This window comes from Anser cygnoides, chromosome 25 (genome assembly GCF_040182565.1).
Source record: "Anser cygnoides isolate HZ-2024a breed goose chromosome 25, Taihu_goose_T2T_genome, whole genome shotgun sequence".
Classification (NCBI taxonomy): Eukaryota; Metazoa; Chordata; class Aves; order Anseriformes; family Anatidae; genus Anser; species Anser cygnoides.
The window spans coordinates 1,814,405-1,829,157 of NC_089897.1; the positions used below are offsets into that span (position 1 = coordinate 1,814,405).

The 14,753-nt window shown below is 62.0% G+C and overlaps 1 protein-coding gene across 1 annotated transcript; it reads right to left on the minus strand.

Moving 5' to 3' along the window:
* Positions 1-1,412: 1,412 nt before the first annotated feature.
* TULP1 (TUB like protein 1) lies at positions 1,413-13,917 on the minus strand. The gene is given in 17 exon segments (XM_066983111.1): positions 1,413-4,794; positions 5,776-5,947; positions 6,288-6,386; positions 6,557-6,665; positions 7,305-7,417; positions 7,775-7,945; positions 8,236-8,327; positions 8,461-8,595; positions 8,691-8,804; positions 9,010-9,147; positions 9,546-9,695; positions 9,841-9,971; positions 10,623-10,634; positions 11,436-11,481; positions 12,289-12,344; positions 12,379-12,458; positions 12,460-13,917. Coding segments are annotated over 17 exon segments (2,481 nt in total). The 5' UTR covers positions 13,189-13,917; the 3' UTR covers positions 1,413-4,660.
* Positions 13,918-14,753: the final 836 nt, after the last annotated feature.

A 14,753-nucleotide genomic window follows, 5' to 3' on the forward strand; every position in this document is an offset into this window, starting at 1 on the left:
CGCCCCCGGCTCCCCCCGGTACCCGGGACGGGGATCTCAGCCCAGGCAGCTGTGATTTCCCCAGGGAACCCAGCCAGCAGCGGGGCCGCGGTCGCTTCCTACGAGCGAGCCGATGGGTGGTAACGCGCTAAGCCGCAGCCGGCTGATCGCATGCGAGTCCCTGGCCGTGGCCCAGCCTCGCTGCTGGGAGCTGTGGCCCCAGTTTGGGCAGGAAGAGGCACAAAACCCCGGCTCCACCGCGCAGAGGGTCCGGCACGCGCCCAAGACCCGGCCAGGTTGGGCTGTGCCATGGTGGGACGCACGCAGAGGTGAATCGGGGAGCGGGATCCTCCCGGCGCTCCGCTCGGGGAAGGGATGCTCTTTGCATCCCATCCCTTTCAAAACCATATTTTTCTAATTTTCGTGCCGAACTTGGTTGTAGTCAAGCATTTCGGGACGAGACAGCCAACGCTGCATCCTGCAAGGCGACCATCTCCGGAGCATCCAGCACATTCAGCAATCGGGGATGATTAATAAAGCCGTATCACATTCTTCCACCCTTGGCCTGGTGCTAACTGTAAGAATCTGGACCAAAAACTGCAACAAAATGGCTGCTATTCTCCAAGGGCCGTTCTGAGCACTCGTTACTCATCCCTTACTTGGGCAAAAATGACATTGACTGCTCCTGGAGATGACAGACTTAATTGAGTTCAATAGGAGTTTAGGCTGAGTAAGGCATGAGCAAACAAGCGTGCATTAGCCCATGAATAAAAGCCTGATCTGCAAATGTTTAGGAACACATGTAACTCTGCGCAGGGGAGTAACAATGGGGTTACCGCTGCACCGAGCTCCAAGTGCGTGCAGAAAGCGTCTGCGGGACCAGGCTTCGGCGCGGCGGCGGCGATCCAAGCGCCTGCCATGCTGGGCTGAGCTCCTTCTGGAGCGTGGCAATCCCGGCCCAACTCTGGCTTTGGGTGTTTTTTGTTTTTTTTTTTTCAGCCCTGCCGATTAGGATTTTTTTTTTTTTTTTTGTTCCTCCTTCAGAAGTTCATAATCCTGGTTTCTGCTATTCTTCGTCCACTGGTGGGAACAGCAACTTCCTTTCCCGAATTATAATATAAAAGAGCTGCGAGCAGCAATGCCATAAATAATATTTTCTTATGGCCAGAACATCCAAGTCTAGGCAACACACCAAGAACAGCTACAACATTGTAAAACTCCGACACTTCTCCAGAATGGATTCACTAATTAAAAAATGATTCCTTTCTAAAAGCAGTTGAAAAATACTGGCTTCGCCATCACTGCCTGTCGGTTGCTGCGCCGAGCAGGAGCCTGTCCTGCAAACCCGCAGCTCAGCCTGGCTTATCAGGCACGAGTCTGCCTCCCCCCCGTGAAAAATATGGAAATGAATTTGCAGGAGGGGGGAGAGGAGAGAAAAACACACGTCCCAATCGCTTCTTTAATTAATTAACGTGTCACCACTTCAAAGCGCGGACCAAGAGCCCCGGAGGTTGAGCACTGCTGTCTGCCGGGCAGGGCACTCATTGGGAACCCAAGGGCTCTGGCCCTTAAATTTTGGGGTGAGGAGTTTCCGTGTGTTGGGCTCCCTGCGAAGCACCCAGCCCTCCTCGCATCCCGGGCTGGCGTCCCTCCGTTCATCGGAGCAGGGCGGGGAGCCGCCTGTGGCACCGTGGCGACGTGTGTCCTCGGTGGGATGCTCAGCATCAAGGTGGGACGTTTTTCCCCCTCTTTTTTCCTGATAACCTTCTTTGCAAAAATAAAACGCATTTCCTGGGCTGGCTCCCGGGAAGAACTTGTGTGCTTCATGGGGTTAAATCCAGCCCCGCACCACCAGCCGAACTCCAGCCCCCGAAACTGAAGCTTGAGCAGCCTCAAAGTCTCCGCCTCAGGGTAAAGCTCATCCCCCGGGATTGAGAAAATCCTTTCTCCGAGGAAGATGCACGCTTTGGCCTCAACTGAAGTTGATAAGGCTCCTTCTTCTTCTTCCCCCCCCCCCTTTTTTTTTTTTGATCTTTTCTTGCAGCGAGCATTCCTTTCACACCCACGCACACATCCTCATCCTCACCCATTGGTCTGCCGGCACATCCGTCACACTTTCCGTCGGCCAAAGTAGATACACATTTCTTGTGCTTCAATTCCTCGTCTCCTCTGGTGTTAACAGCCAGCGCAAACAAAGGGCCCGAATATCCATCGCCCTATTAAATTGTTTTCATTTGTTCCTTGTGCTGCAGTTGGTTTGGGTTAGGAGGATTTGTGTGAGCGATTTGGGGTAGGCGGCTGGCGCTGTGATTGCTGTAGGCTGTGCGCCTTTGCTCGCACTTCGCCTCCGAAGGTGCTCGTTTTGGGACGGGGTGGCATTGCGTCTCACACCCTCTGCAGCTTCGGGCTCCCTTTGGCTGCTTCTGCGGGGCTGCAGGCTGGGAATTTTTTTTTTGGGGGGTGCAAGTAATAATGGAAAAAAACCGGCGGTGTTTTAAGGGAGAAACTCCCAGGAGATCAGCGGTGCTCCCAGGTGAGCGTGCGTTGGGATTTGGAGACCTCCCGGAGCCCCTCGAGCCGAGCCACGCTCCCTGGCTGCACTTTGGCTTTTCTGCTTCCACCGGTGCGCAGGAAACGGAGACAAGTGCGGGTGGAGGCAGCCCTCACCCGTCAGCCGATCGTGTCCCAATTTCAAACAGATGTGTGGTTCCCGGCTGGATTTGGGCAGAAAGCTCTCGCTTTCCCCCACATTTGCCGGCCATACCTAGCCAGGAGACGCTGGCTTTAAACCCCAGCGGCTGTTTCTCCTCTCGCTCCCAAGGTCTTGCCAAATGGGTGAGGTATAAAATCCTGCACGGGCACACGGACAGCCCCAGCTGCCCCCCGTGCAATCATCGGATGAATCACGGAGCCCGAATTCGTGCGGCTTTTGGGAAAGAAACGGGCTCCTTCTGCAGAGCCACCAAGGCAGATGTTGACCAGCGGCGTGGCTGGTCCCCACAGCGCTGGCGTTGTCACCTCCCCGTGGTGCTGGCATCGATGGGGGTGTGCTGGGAGCCTGTCCCACCCTGGGTTTGCTTGGTGGCATCCAGGGAAAGAGTCCTCCAGTCCCCGATGGTGGGACGCAGCAGAGCGGGGTACAATCCTGCACCGCTCTCCGCAGCCGGGGTTTTCTCTGAACCACGTTTGCATCGCACCAGGTTCGGGATCCAGCACGGGCCCAGTGCTGCCGCTTTCAGCCCCCAGTCCCTCATGTGGATGGGAGCACGGGGACCCAATGGGCTCCTGGGGACAATGGGCTCCTGGGGACAATGGGAGCACGGGGACAGGCTCAGGGCACGGCGGCGTTGCGACACGGCCCAGCGAGGATGAACATCCCTCTTGCACAACCACAGCTGTCTCATCTGCTTCCTGCTCCTCTGCCTGTCCGCTCCGGTCACCTTTCGTGGTACTTTGGGGGCTCGGAGCACCCCAGGATAGGGGAGGACCCGTCTGCACCCAGGCAAGGGGACCCCAACTTGTATCAGCGCCCCTGGGGGGCAGTCTGTGAGACGAGCCGGGGAGAGAAGCATCCTTGGGATGGCCTTTTGGGACACCCTGATGTGTCCCAGCATTTCTCATCACCAAATTAATCGGGGATTTGGGACTCTCCATGCAGCCAGATCCTCACCCACCAAAGCTGGGGTTGTGCTGGAAAACGGGCCATGAGCTGCCCTGCTCCCACCACGCCGCCCTTCTCCAGCACTCCCCCTTCCTCAGCACCCTTTCACCACCAAGGGGCCCAAGTCAGGGGGTGGCACCCCCGCTTTGTCACCTCCGGGGACGCAGGGAGATGGAGCGGGGGCTCTGCAGGACCGATCCCCGTGCAGCAGCGTGGCTGGGAGCTGCGCCACACCTCGTGAATCGCACGATGCTTCTGGCAGCGACCGCGCTTTCCCCTTTGAGGTCTGCTCCTGGTGGCACCGGCTGCCCCTCCGGCACGTGCCCCCTCCGGGGGGGCCAGGCTGCTCCCTGGGGGACCCAAATCCCACAGGGCTCGTGAGCACTCCCATGGCTTTCAGGGGCGCTGCACTTCTGGGCATGTCACATCCACTTGTGCCAGAGAAAGGGGTGAAAAGCGGGGGTTTTGTGCCCGTAAGGCATCGAGCAGCGGCGTGCACAGCAGTGGAGCAAACAAAGGGGTGCTGAGGGGCTGGACCCTGCTGCTGGGCTGGGCTGGGGGCTCCTTGCCCCCCCAGCAGCGTTGTGCCCACTCGCAGCGCTTAAATGAAATCCCAGTCGTGGAGGTGGCGGGCGCTGGCGGTGCCGCGGGGTGACCTTGGGCAGAGCCCGGCCACACGCCCGCAGGGGGACGAGGAACCACCCCGAACCAAAGGACACCGCCAACCCCCCCCCTTCTCGTTTAAAGAACACGCTACAAAATACAAAACAGAACCAAAAAAAAAAAAAAAAAAAAAGGAGGGATGAGTTTCCAGGATTCGAGTCCAAGAAACGTCTCAAAGGGATGAAATCGGGATCAGAGGCAGCCTCATCTGCTAAATATACCCCGGGCCTGACTCTGCCTCCTGCCCAGGACCCGCAGCCGGCCCCGGGCGAGCCGGGGAAGGGGCGGCCGAAGCCGGGTGAGCGGCGCCGAAAATGGGGAGCGAGGGAGGGGAGGGGGACGGGGGCGGCGCGGGGGCTACTCGCAGGCCAGCTTCCCGTCGAAGCTGGAGAGGGCGATGGCGAAGGCCTGCAGGGCGCACAGCGGGTAGTTGTAGTCCATGGTGAAGGCGTCGTCGGCCACGCGCCCGAACTGCATCACGATGTAGTCGGCTGCGGGACAGAGGGGAGGGCGCATGGGGCTGGGGGGGGACGGCTCCTGCGCCCGCACCCTGCACCCCCGTCCCTTTTCCAGGGGGATTTAAAGAGCGGGGTGGCAACGAAGCCACCCTACCCCCAGCTCCCCCGCCCTATTGCAGCACAATTTATCCAAAAACCCAGTGTTTTCCCATTGCACGGCCCAGCAGGGTGTAGCGGAGACGTGGCACCCCTCAGCCCCCCCCAGCACCCCTTCCCCACGTAGCCGGAGCCCGCCGAGGGGCGCGGATCCCACTAACCCCCCGTGGGACGCCCGTGGCGTGGCCGCTGCTGTCACCGGAGCGCGGGTGACAGGAAATCTGTAAAAATAACCGGGGGCCCCCGGCAGGTTTTTTCTGTCCTGTAACCCAACACCCCGGGTGCCGATGGCTTCTGACTGTGCCGGACAGGTGACGAGCGGCCGAGGCCGGCTGCTCGCACCGGGGCCGAGCGCTGCCCCGTGGCAGGACGCTCGCCGTGGGGCTGCTCACGCCTTCCCGTGGGGCGGGCGGCGCTGCGGGGTTTGGGGGTGCTGCGGGGTTTGGGGGTGCAAACCCACCCCGGAGCCACGGCCGGGTCCTGCATCGGTCGTCGCGGTCACCCCAAGGGACTGTCCCCGAGGTGCGATGCGCCCCAGGGGCGTACGGATCGGCAACGCGGGGCGCGTGCCGGGGGAGATGCTGCGGGGTGCTCTCGTGGCGTGGCATCGGGCTCAGCACCCTGCAGGATCGGTCCCTGCCCTAATCTGCCTGGCAACAGGTGACACGTGCGCTCCCTCTGCCGGAGCGCGGGGCTGCGCGCTCCACTCCGGCGCTGGCAAACGCAAGCGGGGCCCCCCCAGAGCAGCCGTGCGAGACAAAAAATAAATAAATGCAGCAAAAAGGGTGCTGCAGGGGTGCCGGGACCCCAGCCAAGATCCAACCCAACCCCCCCAAACCCAACCCGCCCCCGGCTTACGGTCGCTGCCGTGCACAATCTGGAAGTTTTTAACGGAGGCGTGGGTGACGCGGCCGTGGAAGTTGAGGACGTAGGACTGGGTCTCGTCGTTCCACACCGGCGCCTTGTTGTGCAGCTCGATCACGTTGTCCATGTTCTTGTTCTGCCATCTCATGAGGAGGCCATCGTTGTCCTGGGGAGGGAGAAGGGGGGATGGAAAAGGGGAGGTGTGTCCCCCCTCCCGGAGCCTTGCCACCCCCGTTGCATTCCCAAAGGGATGCCCCGTCCCTGGGTGCTCCCCGACACACTGCCCCATGGCAGGGCCACGCTGGGAGAAGGGAGACAGCCCAGAGGAAAATATATGGACACTGACACTCATCTCCGCCTCCCAGAGAGGAGCCTTCGACTTCAGGAACACCTCAAAGTCCCTCTGTGCCCCAAACTGGCTAAAACCCGAGACAATCCCCAACAAATCCTGCCTTTGGGGGAGATCTGGCCCCAGCCCAGTTTGGCCCTTGGCTGCTCCGACTTACATTTCGGGGCCGGATGGGCACCCTCTCGTTATCCGAGTTCATCCCAGGGATGATGACCGTCATCTTGCGGGGCCCTTTGAACCCCAGGACGTTCGTCTCCTGCAGGAGAAGCCCCGGCCATAAAACCAGCGACCACCGCGGGCTGCAGCCCCCCACCAGCATCCAGCCTGAGGGCTCGGGGCCGGATCTAGCCCACCCCGCAGGTCCACAGCCCCCCCCCGGGGGGGTGCCCTGAGTGCCCCAGTTGGGGCCCCCGGGTCCCCGCTTACGTAAACCACGGCCGAGAGCTCCTGCCGCACGTTGGACCAGTCGGCGTTGGCCCTGTCCGGGTTGGCCCCGTTGTCGAACACGGTGAACTTCGTCCCCATCAGGTTGGACCTGCAGCGCCGGCACAGGATGTGACCACGGTCGGTCCCACCAATTTTTTGCTTTGCTCCTAGCTAACAGCCCGGGCACCCTCTCCTCGGGGCAGTGCTCGTGTAGGGCTGGGGCGTTTAGATCCTGGGGGGCCGAACCACCCACCCCACAGCATCCCCGCACCCCTCCAGCCCAGCCCGGCATTGCTCCGACCTCAAAACCTGCCAAACCCTCCTGGCTTCCCCCATACAGCCCCGAGCACGAACGCTGCGGCGCGACCAGCACCCATCCTTGATCCCTTTTTCTCCATTGCCCCCATTTCAGGGCACCCGTCCCCCCAAAACCGGGGAGGGGGTGGGCTCGGAGGCACTGCGGCACGGCGCCGGCGGCTCGGCGGTGCAGCGGGCCGGGGCTTGCCGCGCTCGCCGGCGCTTCTGCTCGCCTCGAGCTGCCCCACGGGAGGAACCGGCCCAGCCTGTTCCCCCTCCCTGCCCCCCGACGCTCCTCGGGTCACAGCCAACGGCGGCAAGAGCCGAAATTGAGCCAGCCAAATCCTTCCTCCCGCACGCCGAACCCATTCCCGGCCCACAGCAGGCACAGGAAAAAAAATAAAAATAAAAAAAAATGGGGGTGCCGGCAAAACTGGGGTGCCCGCCTCACCTCAGCTTCCCGATGAAGTTCTCGCCGCCCCGCGACAGGTCCGTGGGGTCGATGGAGATGAGGTAGTTGGAGGTTTTGCTCTTCTTGCGCTTCCTCCCGGCGAGGAGGAAGACCTGGGAGGACGGCGGGGCCGGGGCAGTGCCATCGCCATCGCCCCGCCGTGCCCTTTGCGCAAGGTTTTGCGAAACAAAACCTTGTTTTGGGACCCGGCCGCGACCTTGCGCAAGTCCCCGCAGCGAAGACGAGCCCCAAAACACCGCCGGTGTCCCAGCCGGGGCTGTCATTAGCGTGACCGTGGCTCCCCGGCCACCGCAGGGCATTTGCCGGCACGGGACGTTTCCCAGAGGAACGGTGGGGCTAAGAGCGCGCAGGAGCAGCAGGATGCGCGCCAGCATCCACCCCAAAACGTGAGGGTGCTCCCAGGGTGGGTGCAGAGCCCCGGGCCCTCCGGCCCCCCCGCCCTTTCTCACCTTTTTGTCGTTATCCAAGTGCAGGTAATAGGTGGGGTACAGCCCCCGGTCCATGCCCTTCTTGTCCCGCGTCACCCGGCACTTGATGGTCACCCCCTGCGGAGCCGGGTGCAGCACGAACTCCTCCAGGTTATCCACCTCGATGACGGGTGACGGGGGCCTCTCCTCCTTCTGTTGCAAGGCCAAACCGGAGCCCTTCGAGCGCGTTTCCTCGTGCACGGCGCCCCGGGGGCTTCCCGGAGAGCCCTCGAGCCCTGCCCGTGCCATGTGCCACCATCTCCTCTCCCAGATAACAGCTCCTCAATCCCGACACCCCCCCGCGATGTGGCACCACTTTGGGGACAGCACGGATGTCCCTGCTGCTCTCCAGACCCGCTGCCCACCCCAGGGGATGTTCCAAGCCCCCCCCAGCCTACCCACAGGGAAAAGCCCCACATGTCTTTTTTATTCCCCCCCCATACCTTCTTGGATTTCTTCCCTTTGCCCTTCTTGTTGGAATTTTTCTGCGGCGTCTCCAGGGTCTCCTCCTCGCTTTCGGCTGCTTTGGGAGGCGCTGCGAGCAGAACGGGGCAGGAGCACGGGGGGAACACCGACACCATCGGTAACAACCCCCCGATAGCCGGGGTTCCCCGTGCCCCCGAGACCCCTTCCAGCCCCGCCACCCCCCTCGCAGAGCCGACTCTCACCTTTCTTTCTGGTTTTCTTCTCCTTGGGGGGGTCCCCGCCGGTCTGGAAGAGGGACACGGGGTTTTTCTTCTTCTCCGACCTGATGGGTTTGGTGCTGGAGTCGGAGTCGTCCTCCTCATCGCTGCCGGCGGTGGCTGGGGGACACAGGGACACCGTTACATGGTGTGGGTGCTGCTGGCCAAGGGTGCCACCTGGGGGCAGCGGGGCTGCCCACCCCCCTCACCAGTACCTTTCTTCTTGCTTTTCTTCTCCTTCTTGTCCCCGTTCACCTGGAACATGGCCGTCGGCTCCTTCTTGGTGCTCTTGGTGGGTTTGGCTTTGCCATCGGGGTCGCTCTTGTCTCCTGGAGGGATGGACAGGGCCGGGGACAGAGGACAGGGAGGGGGACAGAGGACAGCCAGGGGACAATATATGGGGAGGGAGCGATGGCCCAGAGCCCCCGTTCCCCTCAGCCTCCCGGGACGGTGACGGGGACAGGACACGGGCAGTCCTGTCCCAGGACGCAAGTGACAACGGAGCCGGGATGGAGCCACCCCCTGGGCGCTCACCCTTCGGCTTCAGCTTCTTCTCCCGGCCTTCACCCGCGGGGGGCTCTTTGGGCAGCTTCTTCTTGAGCTTTTTCGGCGGATCTTTATCCTCCACCTCCTCTTCCTCATCATCGTCATCCTCCGAGTCCTCGGCCGGCTCTGCCCAGCGGGGACATGACGGCGTTGGCGACGTGACGGCTTCGCCGGGAGCGGGACCCCGCAGCCCCCCAGTTTTGCCAGCGGGGACCGTCCCCTCCCAAGCACCGGCTGCCGTGGGCACGGTCACGGCCGTGGGCACGGTCACGGTCACGGTCAGGGCCGTGGGTGCCGGCAGGGGCGCGCACGGCCACACCGCCCCCTCGTGGCTGCAGCCGCGGGGCGCACACGCGCGACGCGGGGGCGCGCGTGGGGCTGGGGACTGGGGGTCCTCGCCCTTCTCCCCGTGCCTTTAGCGGATTTGGGGGGACAAAAAGCACCCCAGGGGCGTGCAGAGCCGCTGCAGACGCACCCCATGGGTGGTGGGGACGGACGCTGCCCGCCGTGTCCCCCCCCCTCACCTGGCTGCTTCTTCGGGCCCTTGGCCACGCGGGAGCGGGGCGCGGGGCTCTCCTTCTTCTTTCGGGGCTCCCGGGTGACTTTGGGGCCGCGGTCCTTGTCGCTCTCCTCCTCCCCTTTCTCCTCCTTCTTCTTCCTCAGCTTCTTCACCCCTGGGCATTTCAAGCGACCCCGTGATGGAGAACGCCATGGGTTGGGGACCTGGCGCGTCCCAGGGCAAATGGCAAAGCCCCCGCCTGTCCCCCAGCTTTAGGGGGACAGCGGCTGGCAGAGGGACCCCCAGGCTGCCTCATTTACCCTGTGCCGGGGCGGGGGGCTCCTCTGCACCCCCCGACTCGCCCGGCTTCTTCACCCGCAGCCGCCGGGGCTTGGCTTCGGGTGCAGGCTCCGCTGCAGGCTCCTGCCGCTTCTTCTTCAGCTTCTGCCCTCATTGATGGTGCTGCCAAGACGAGATCGTGCCAGGGTTAAATCCCTGCTCCTTCAGCAGCCGGAGCCCTTTGAAATGCCCCAAATGTGGGCATTTTGTGGAAGCAGGGATGCCCAAAATGTGGGCACGGGAGCAGGGATGCGCTCGCTCCATCAAATAGCGCCTTACCGTGGGGCAGCCCCGTGGAGGGAAAGCAGAGGGAGGAAAACAGAAAGGGCTGTTAGCAGGCGGACAGGAGAGCGCTGGCACCGGGATGTGCCAGCCCAGGGGATGAGGGACATGATGCTGGCATTGCCCCAACAACCCCTGTGCCGTGGGGACGCGGGGTGGCTTTGTACGGGGAGCCACCTCCCCCCGACATCTCCTGGGGACAGGGGACACCCTGGGGGACCCCAGCTGGGACAAGGGGACAGGCGGCACAGCTCCGTGCCCCCGTCTCCTCTCACCCACACGAAAGGCCCCCATGGAAACCCGGCTGTGGGTACGGAGCTTCGAGGCCGTGCCCGGGGAGGGCTGGGGGAACGCCGGAGCCTCGAGGATCGAGGTCAGCGAGGAGCGAGGCGGGAGGAAGCGGGGGATTAGAGGCAGCACACCTAATCCCTTTTAACCTGGGCTATAAATAACGCTGATTTACCCAATACAGAGCATGTGGTGCAGCACCGAGCTGCGGGCAGGGGCCGTTTGGGGAGGAGGTGCCAGCTGCGGGCCCCCAGAAGGTGCTGCGGTGCTGGTTGCATCAGTGCCCCCACCCCAAACAGGGCTTTTTCCCCCTTGCCAGGGTTTTGCTGCCAGCTGGGTCCCTCCTGGGCAGAGCCCCCAGTGCAGCAGCACCGCAGGGGGGTTGCAAAGGGCCGGATCCAGCCCCCAGCACCAACGCTTTGCCTTCTCCTAACGTGCATCCCCAGGGGTCTCCTGGAGGGGGGCTGAAAACCCCAGGTTTTTACGTCCTCAGCTTGCTGCCCGCAAATAGCTCCTTCACCCCCTTAATCCCTTAAGCAGCACAGGAGCCCAGCCCTTTGCTTCGTTACTTAACGAAGCCCTTTGAGGAGGGGCTGTCAATTAAACCAGGCTGATGACATTTCGGCGAGACCCCCTCTGCTGGGGGCTGACCCCTGGGGGCTGTGCCGAAATGCAGCCCCCCCCCTATAGCAGAGGGACCGGCTGTCGGGGTCACAGCCCCTGGAAAGTGAGTCACCGCTGACGGCTTAGCCGAAAGGCTTAATTAGAGCACTAATTAGGAAGGAAGATCCCACCTCATGGGCCCTGCGGAGTGATGGAGATGGGCTTTGGGAGGGTGCATGAGGGAGCGGAGGCGGGGGGTGCCCCCAAATTTCGGCCCCCAGTTGGGGCTGAGCACCCCGAGGGAGGACCCGATCCCATCTTGGCGTGGGGCTGGGGGGGGCCCCATCCTCGGCCCCTGGGGAGAGCCCGTGGCAGCAGGACGGGGGGAAGGATTCATCCTCACCTGCTTCGGCTTCTGCTGCTGGGGGCTCCCCGACTCCTCGCTGGGGCTGTGGGGGCGCAGGAAGGAAAGGGGTGAGGGCTTTCCCCAGCTCTGGGGGGTTCGGGGGAGAACTGAACCCTACACAGCTTCCCCGGGGGGGGCGAGAGCCTCCTGCTGGGGCCGGATCCTGCACAGGTGAGAGCTGGAAGGTGGGAAGGGGGGGGAGCGTCCGTGCTGCGGGCACGAGCCTCCCCTGAAACCCTCCCAAAACGCTGCTGTTTCCTTGGAGCCTTGTCCCATTTTGGCCATGCCAATAAAGCCAATCCCACCAAAAATAAATCTTTGAGCCTTTTCCTTCCCCAAACCTTCCTTTTTTTTTTTTTTTTTTTTAAAAAAAAGGACACGGCAGCCCAGAGGAGGAGGAACAGAGCGCGTGCGCCAGCGTTTTGGGTCTCACGTCTCAGCTCCACTCATTTTGTTTTGTGACATTAAAACCTTTCCATCGCTTCAGCATCGGAACGGCTTGAAGTGGCAATTTCTGGTGGTGCTGAGTCAAAAGGGACCCCACTTTTCCAAAGCAGCTGCCCCCATCCTGACCAGGTCGAGCTCGTCCCTCCCCGCCAGGCAGCACAGGACGGGGTCTGCCTCTGCCAAGGCTGGCAGCAGCAAGGTTAATTTGGGAAAAATCCGCCCTAATTAATTCTTTCCCTCTGCAAGCCAACGAGCATCCTTGCACCAACCCTCAGAACAACGACAAAACTAAACCGGAATATTACATCGTAATTAAATAGGAGAAAAAGGAGCCGGAGCAGGCGAAGCACCCGGGGGGAGCGCACCCCCCCCCGTGGGCCGCATCCTGCCCGACCCCGCTCACCTTTCGGCCGCCCAGACCTCGCGCAGGATCTCCGTCTGCAGCGGCATGGCCCCGACCTCCTCCCCACCAGCAGCCCCCCGCAGCCGCTACCGGCCCGGGGCCGGCTCCATGGGCTCAGCACCACGGGCTCAGCACCACGCCGGTTCCGCCAGCCCCGCGCCGCCGGTGCCGGGAGGAAGAGCGAGTGGAGGATGCGATTAACTTTTTCTTTCTCTTGCAACTCGGTAATAGGATTTCAGGGGCTGCCGGCCAGCCCCGTGGGGAGAGGCAGAGCGCGGCAGCTGTCGCGGTAATCCCAGAAAAAGGGGATCCCGTGGGAGCGGGGCGTAAAGCAGACCCCGGGGGGCTTTTGGGGTGCATGGCTCCTCCCAGTGCCGGCTGTGGGGGCCCTGCACGGCAGGCTCCGTCGCTTCCCGAGGGATGCCACCTCTTCTTTTTAGGGACACCTTCCTTTTTTCCGCCCCCAAATGGCATCTTGGTGTCACGAAGAGGGGAGCTGGGTTGGTCGCAGGATGCGTGCAGGGGAAGCCCACGCAGGGGTGATGCCGGGGGGGTTCTCCGCGTGCCCTGGGGTGATGCTGGTCCCTGCTCTGCTCCGAGCCACGGCCCCGTGCTGGTTGCTCTCTGCTCCAAGCCCCGGTCCCACCGGGCGAGGGGACCCAGACCCTGCGTCGCCTCCCCGTGCCCCCAGCCCACATCCCCGTGCCAGGGCTGCCTGCGGGCGCTCTCTGGTTTTACACCGGACAAAACAAAGCTGCACAAATCCCTGCCGGGCTCAGCCCGGCCTTGCCCAGCCACGCACACGCCAAACCCCACCGCAGCCTCCCTTCCCAGGCCCACTAGATGGCATTTAAACACCGTGCGCCCGGCGAAGGGCGCCCTCGGCGCACCCTGAGCCATGGAGAGGGACGGGTGGCGAGACCCTCGCCTCGCAGAGCACCCAGCAAGGCTCTGAAAAGCCTAAAAAGCTGCTCTGGGTGAACAATCATCTCCCATTTCTGCCAAAGAGAACAGCAGACCCTCTCTGCGTCGCTGCTCGGGTTTATTCGCAGCTCAGGACCAGTCGTGCACGGTGCTTGGAGCCGCACGCAACCAGCACCAGGGGCTTCGATGCCTTCGGTACAAAATGCTCCCATTAACCTCCAAACTGTCCTCGTCTGCCCACCTTCAATTTTCTCTTAAAAGGAGGGGAAAAGCACCAAGCCCAGAGAAGCCAGCTGAAATAAAAACCTGCTTAAAAATAGGGGGGAAAAGCCCAGCAACGGCAAAGCAAGTTGCAAGTTTCCGCGGAGCAAGCCAGGGGTGTTTCGTAAGGAAAACATGGCTTGGGCTGACCCAAAACGGCTTTTTTTTGCCCTGCTTGCAAAAAAAATAAAAGCCAATTCTTCGCCGCGCCCCTGCTTCCAGCCCTCCCAGCGGCAGCACCCACCCCCCAGCACCCACCCTGCGTGCCACCGATGCACCCTGCAGCTCCAGCCCCAAATCTCCCAAACGCGCAGGCTGACGAACAAAAAAGGCCTCGGGATAAAGCTGCCCAGGAGAAGCAGCCCCGCTGAGATCCCAAACAACACCCCCTACAAAAAAAGGCAGCAACAGCCCTAGGGGACACCGATAATTCCCTAAGGAACAGAGCCATCGCTGGAGCTGGTGCATCCCCAGCCGTCCCCCCCGCGGCTGCTCACGGCAGGATGGAGAAAAGGGGAGCCTTTTTTTTTCCCTTTTTTTTTTTTTTTCAGTTCTTTATTTTCAAGCTTCAAAAGGGGTATTACAAAGAACAGACAGTAAAAATTAAAAAAAAAAAAAAACAACTGAAGGCTGTTCTCCAAAGGTGGTGACAGCACCCAACAGGCTGGAGGAAGGCGACGGGCGAGGTCGCAGCAGCAGCACCGGCACGGGGTGCTCACCGACGAGCCCGCGGTACCGGCTCAGTGACGACACCTATCCCACTTCCTGACCCTCGAGGTGCCAACCTGCTGCTTCTCTTTTTCACGTGGGCCCCAGCTACGCAATAAAACCCCCATTTAAAAATTTGAGCCCACCGCTGGCCGCGATTTAGGCACCTGCGAGCAGCAGCGCTGGAAAACCCTTTTTCACCCTCCAACAAAATAAAACCCGTGATGCAGCCTCTTAAAATAAAAATAAATTCCCCCAACGAAACAGTGCTTTGAAGCCGAACTGTAAATCCATAAGCAGAGGGGTCACCACGGATGAGAAACGCCTCCGCAGCCGCAGGAGGGGGAATCGCCTCCCCCAAGGGACAGGGAGGGCACGCAGGAGGTTTTCGTTCTCGTGCTGCAGCGCCCTCGGACACGTGCAGGGGAGCAACAGGAGAAACCTGAGCCCACCCCGACAGCAAACTCAGCGAGCACAGGGGGGCCAGGGCACCGGGTCCCTGTTGCAGCTCCCCTCCCAGCCCCGGGGCGAGGAGGAGGAGGAGGATGAAGGCTGCTCTGCCTCCGCCGGAG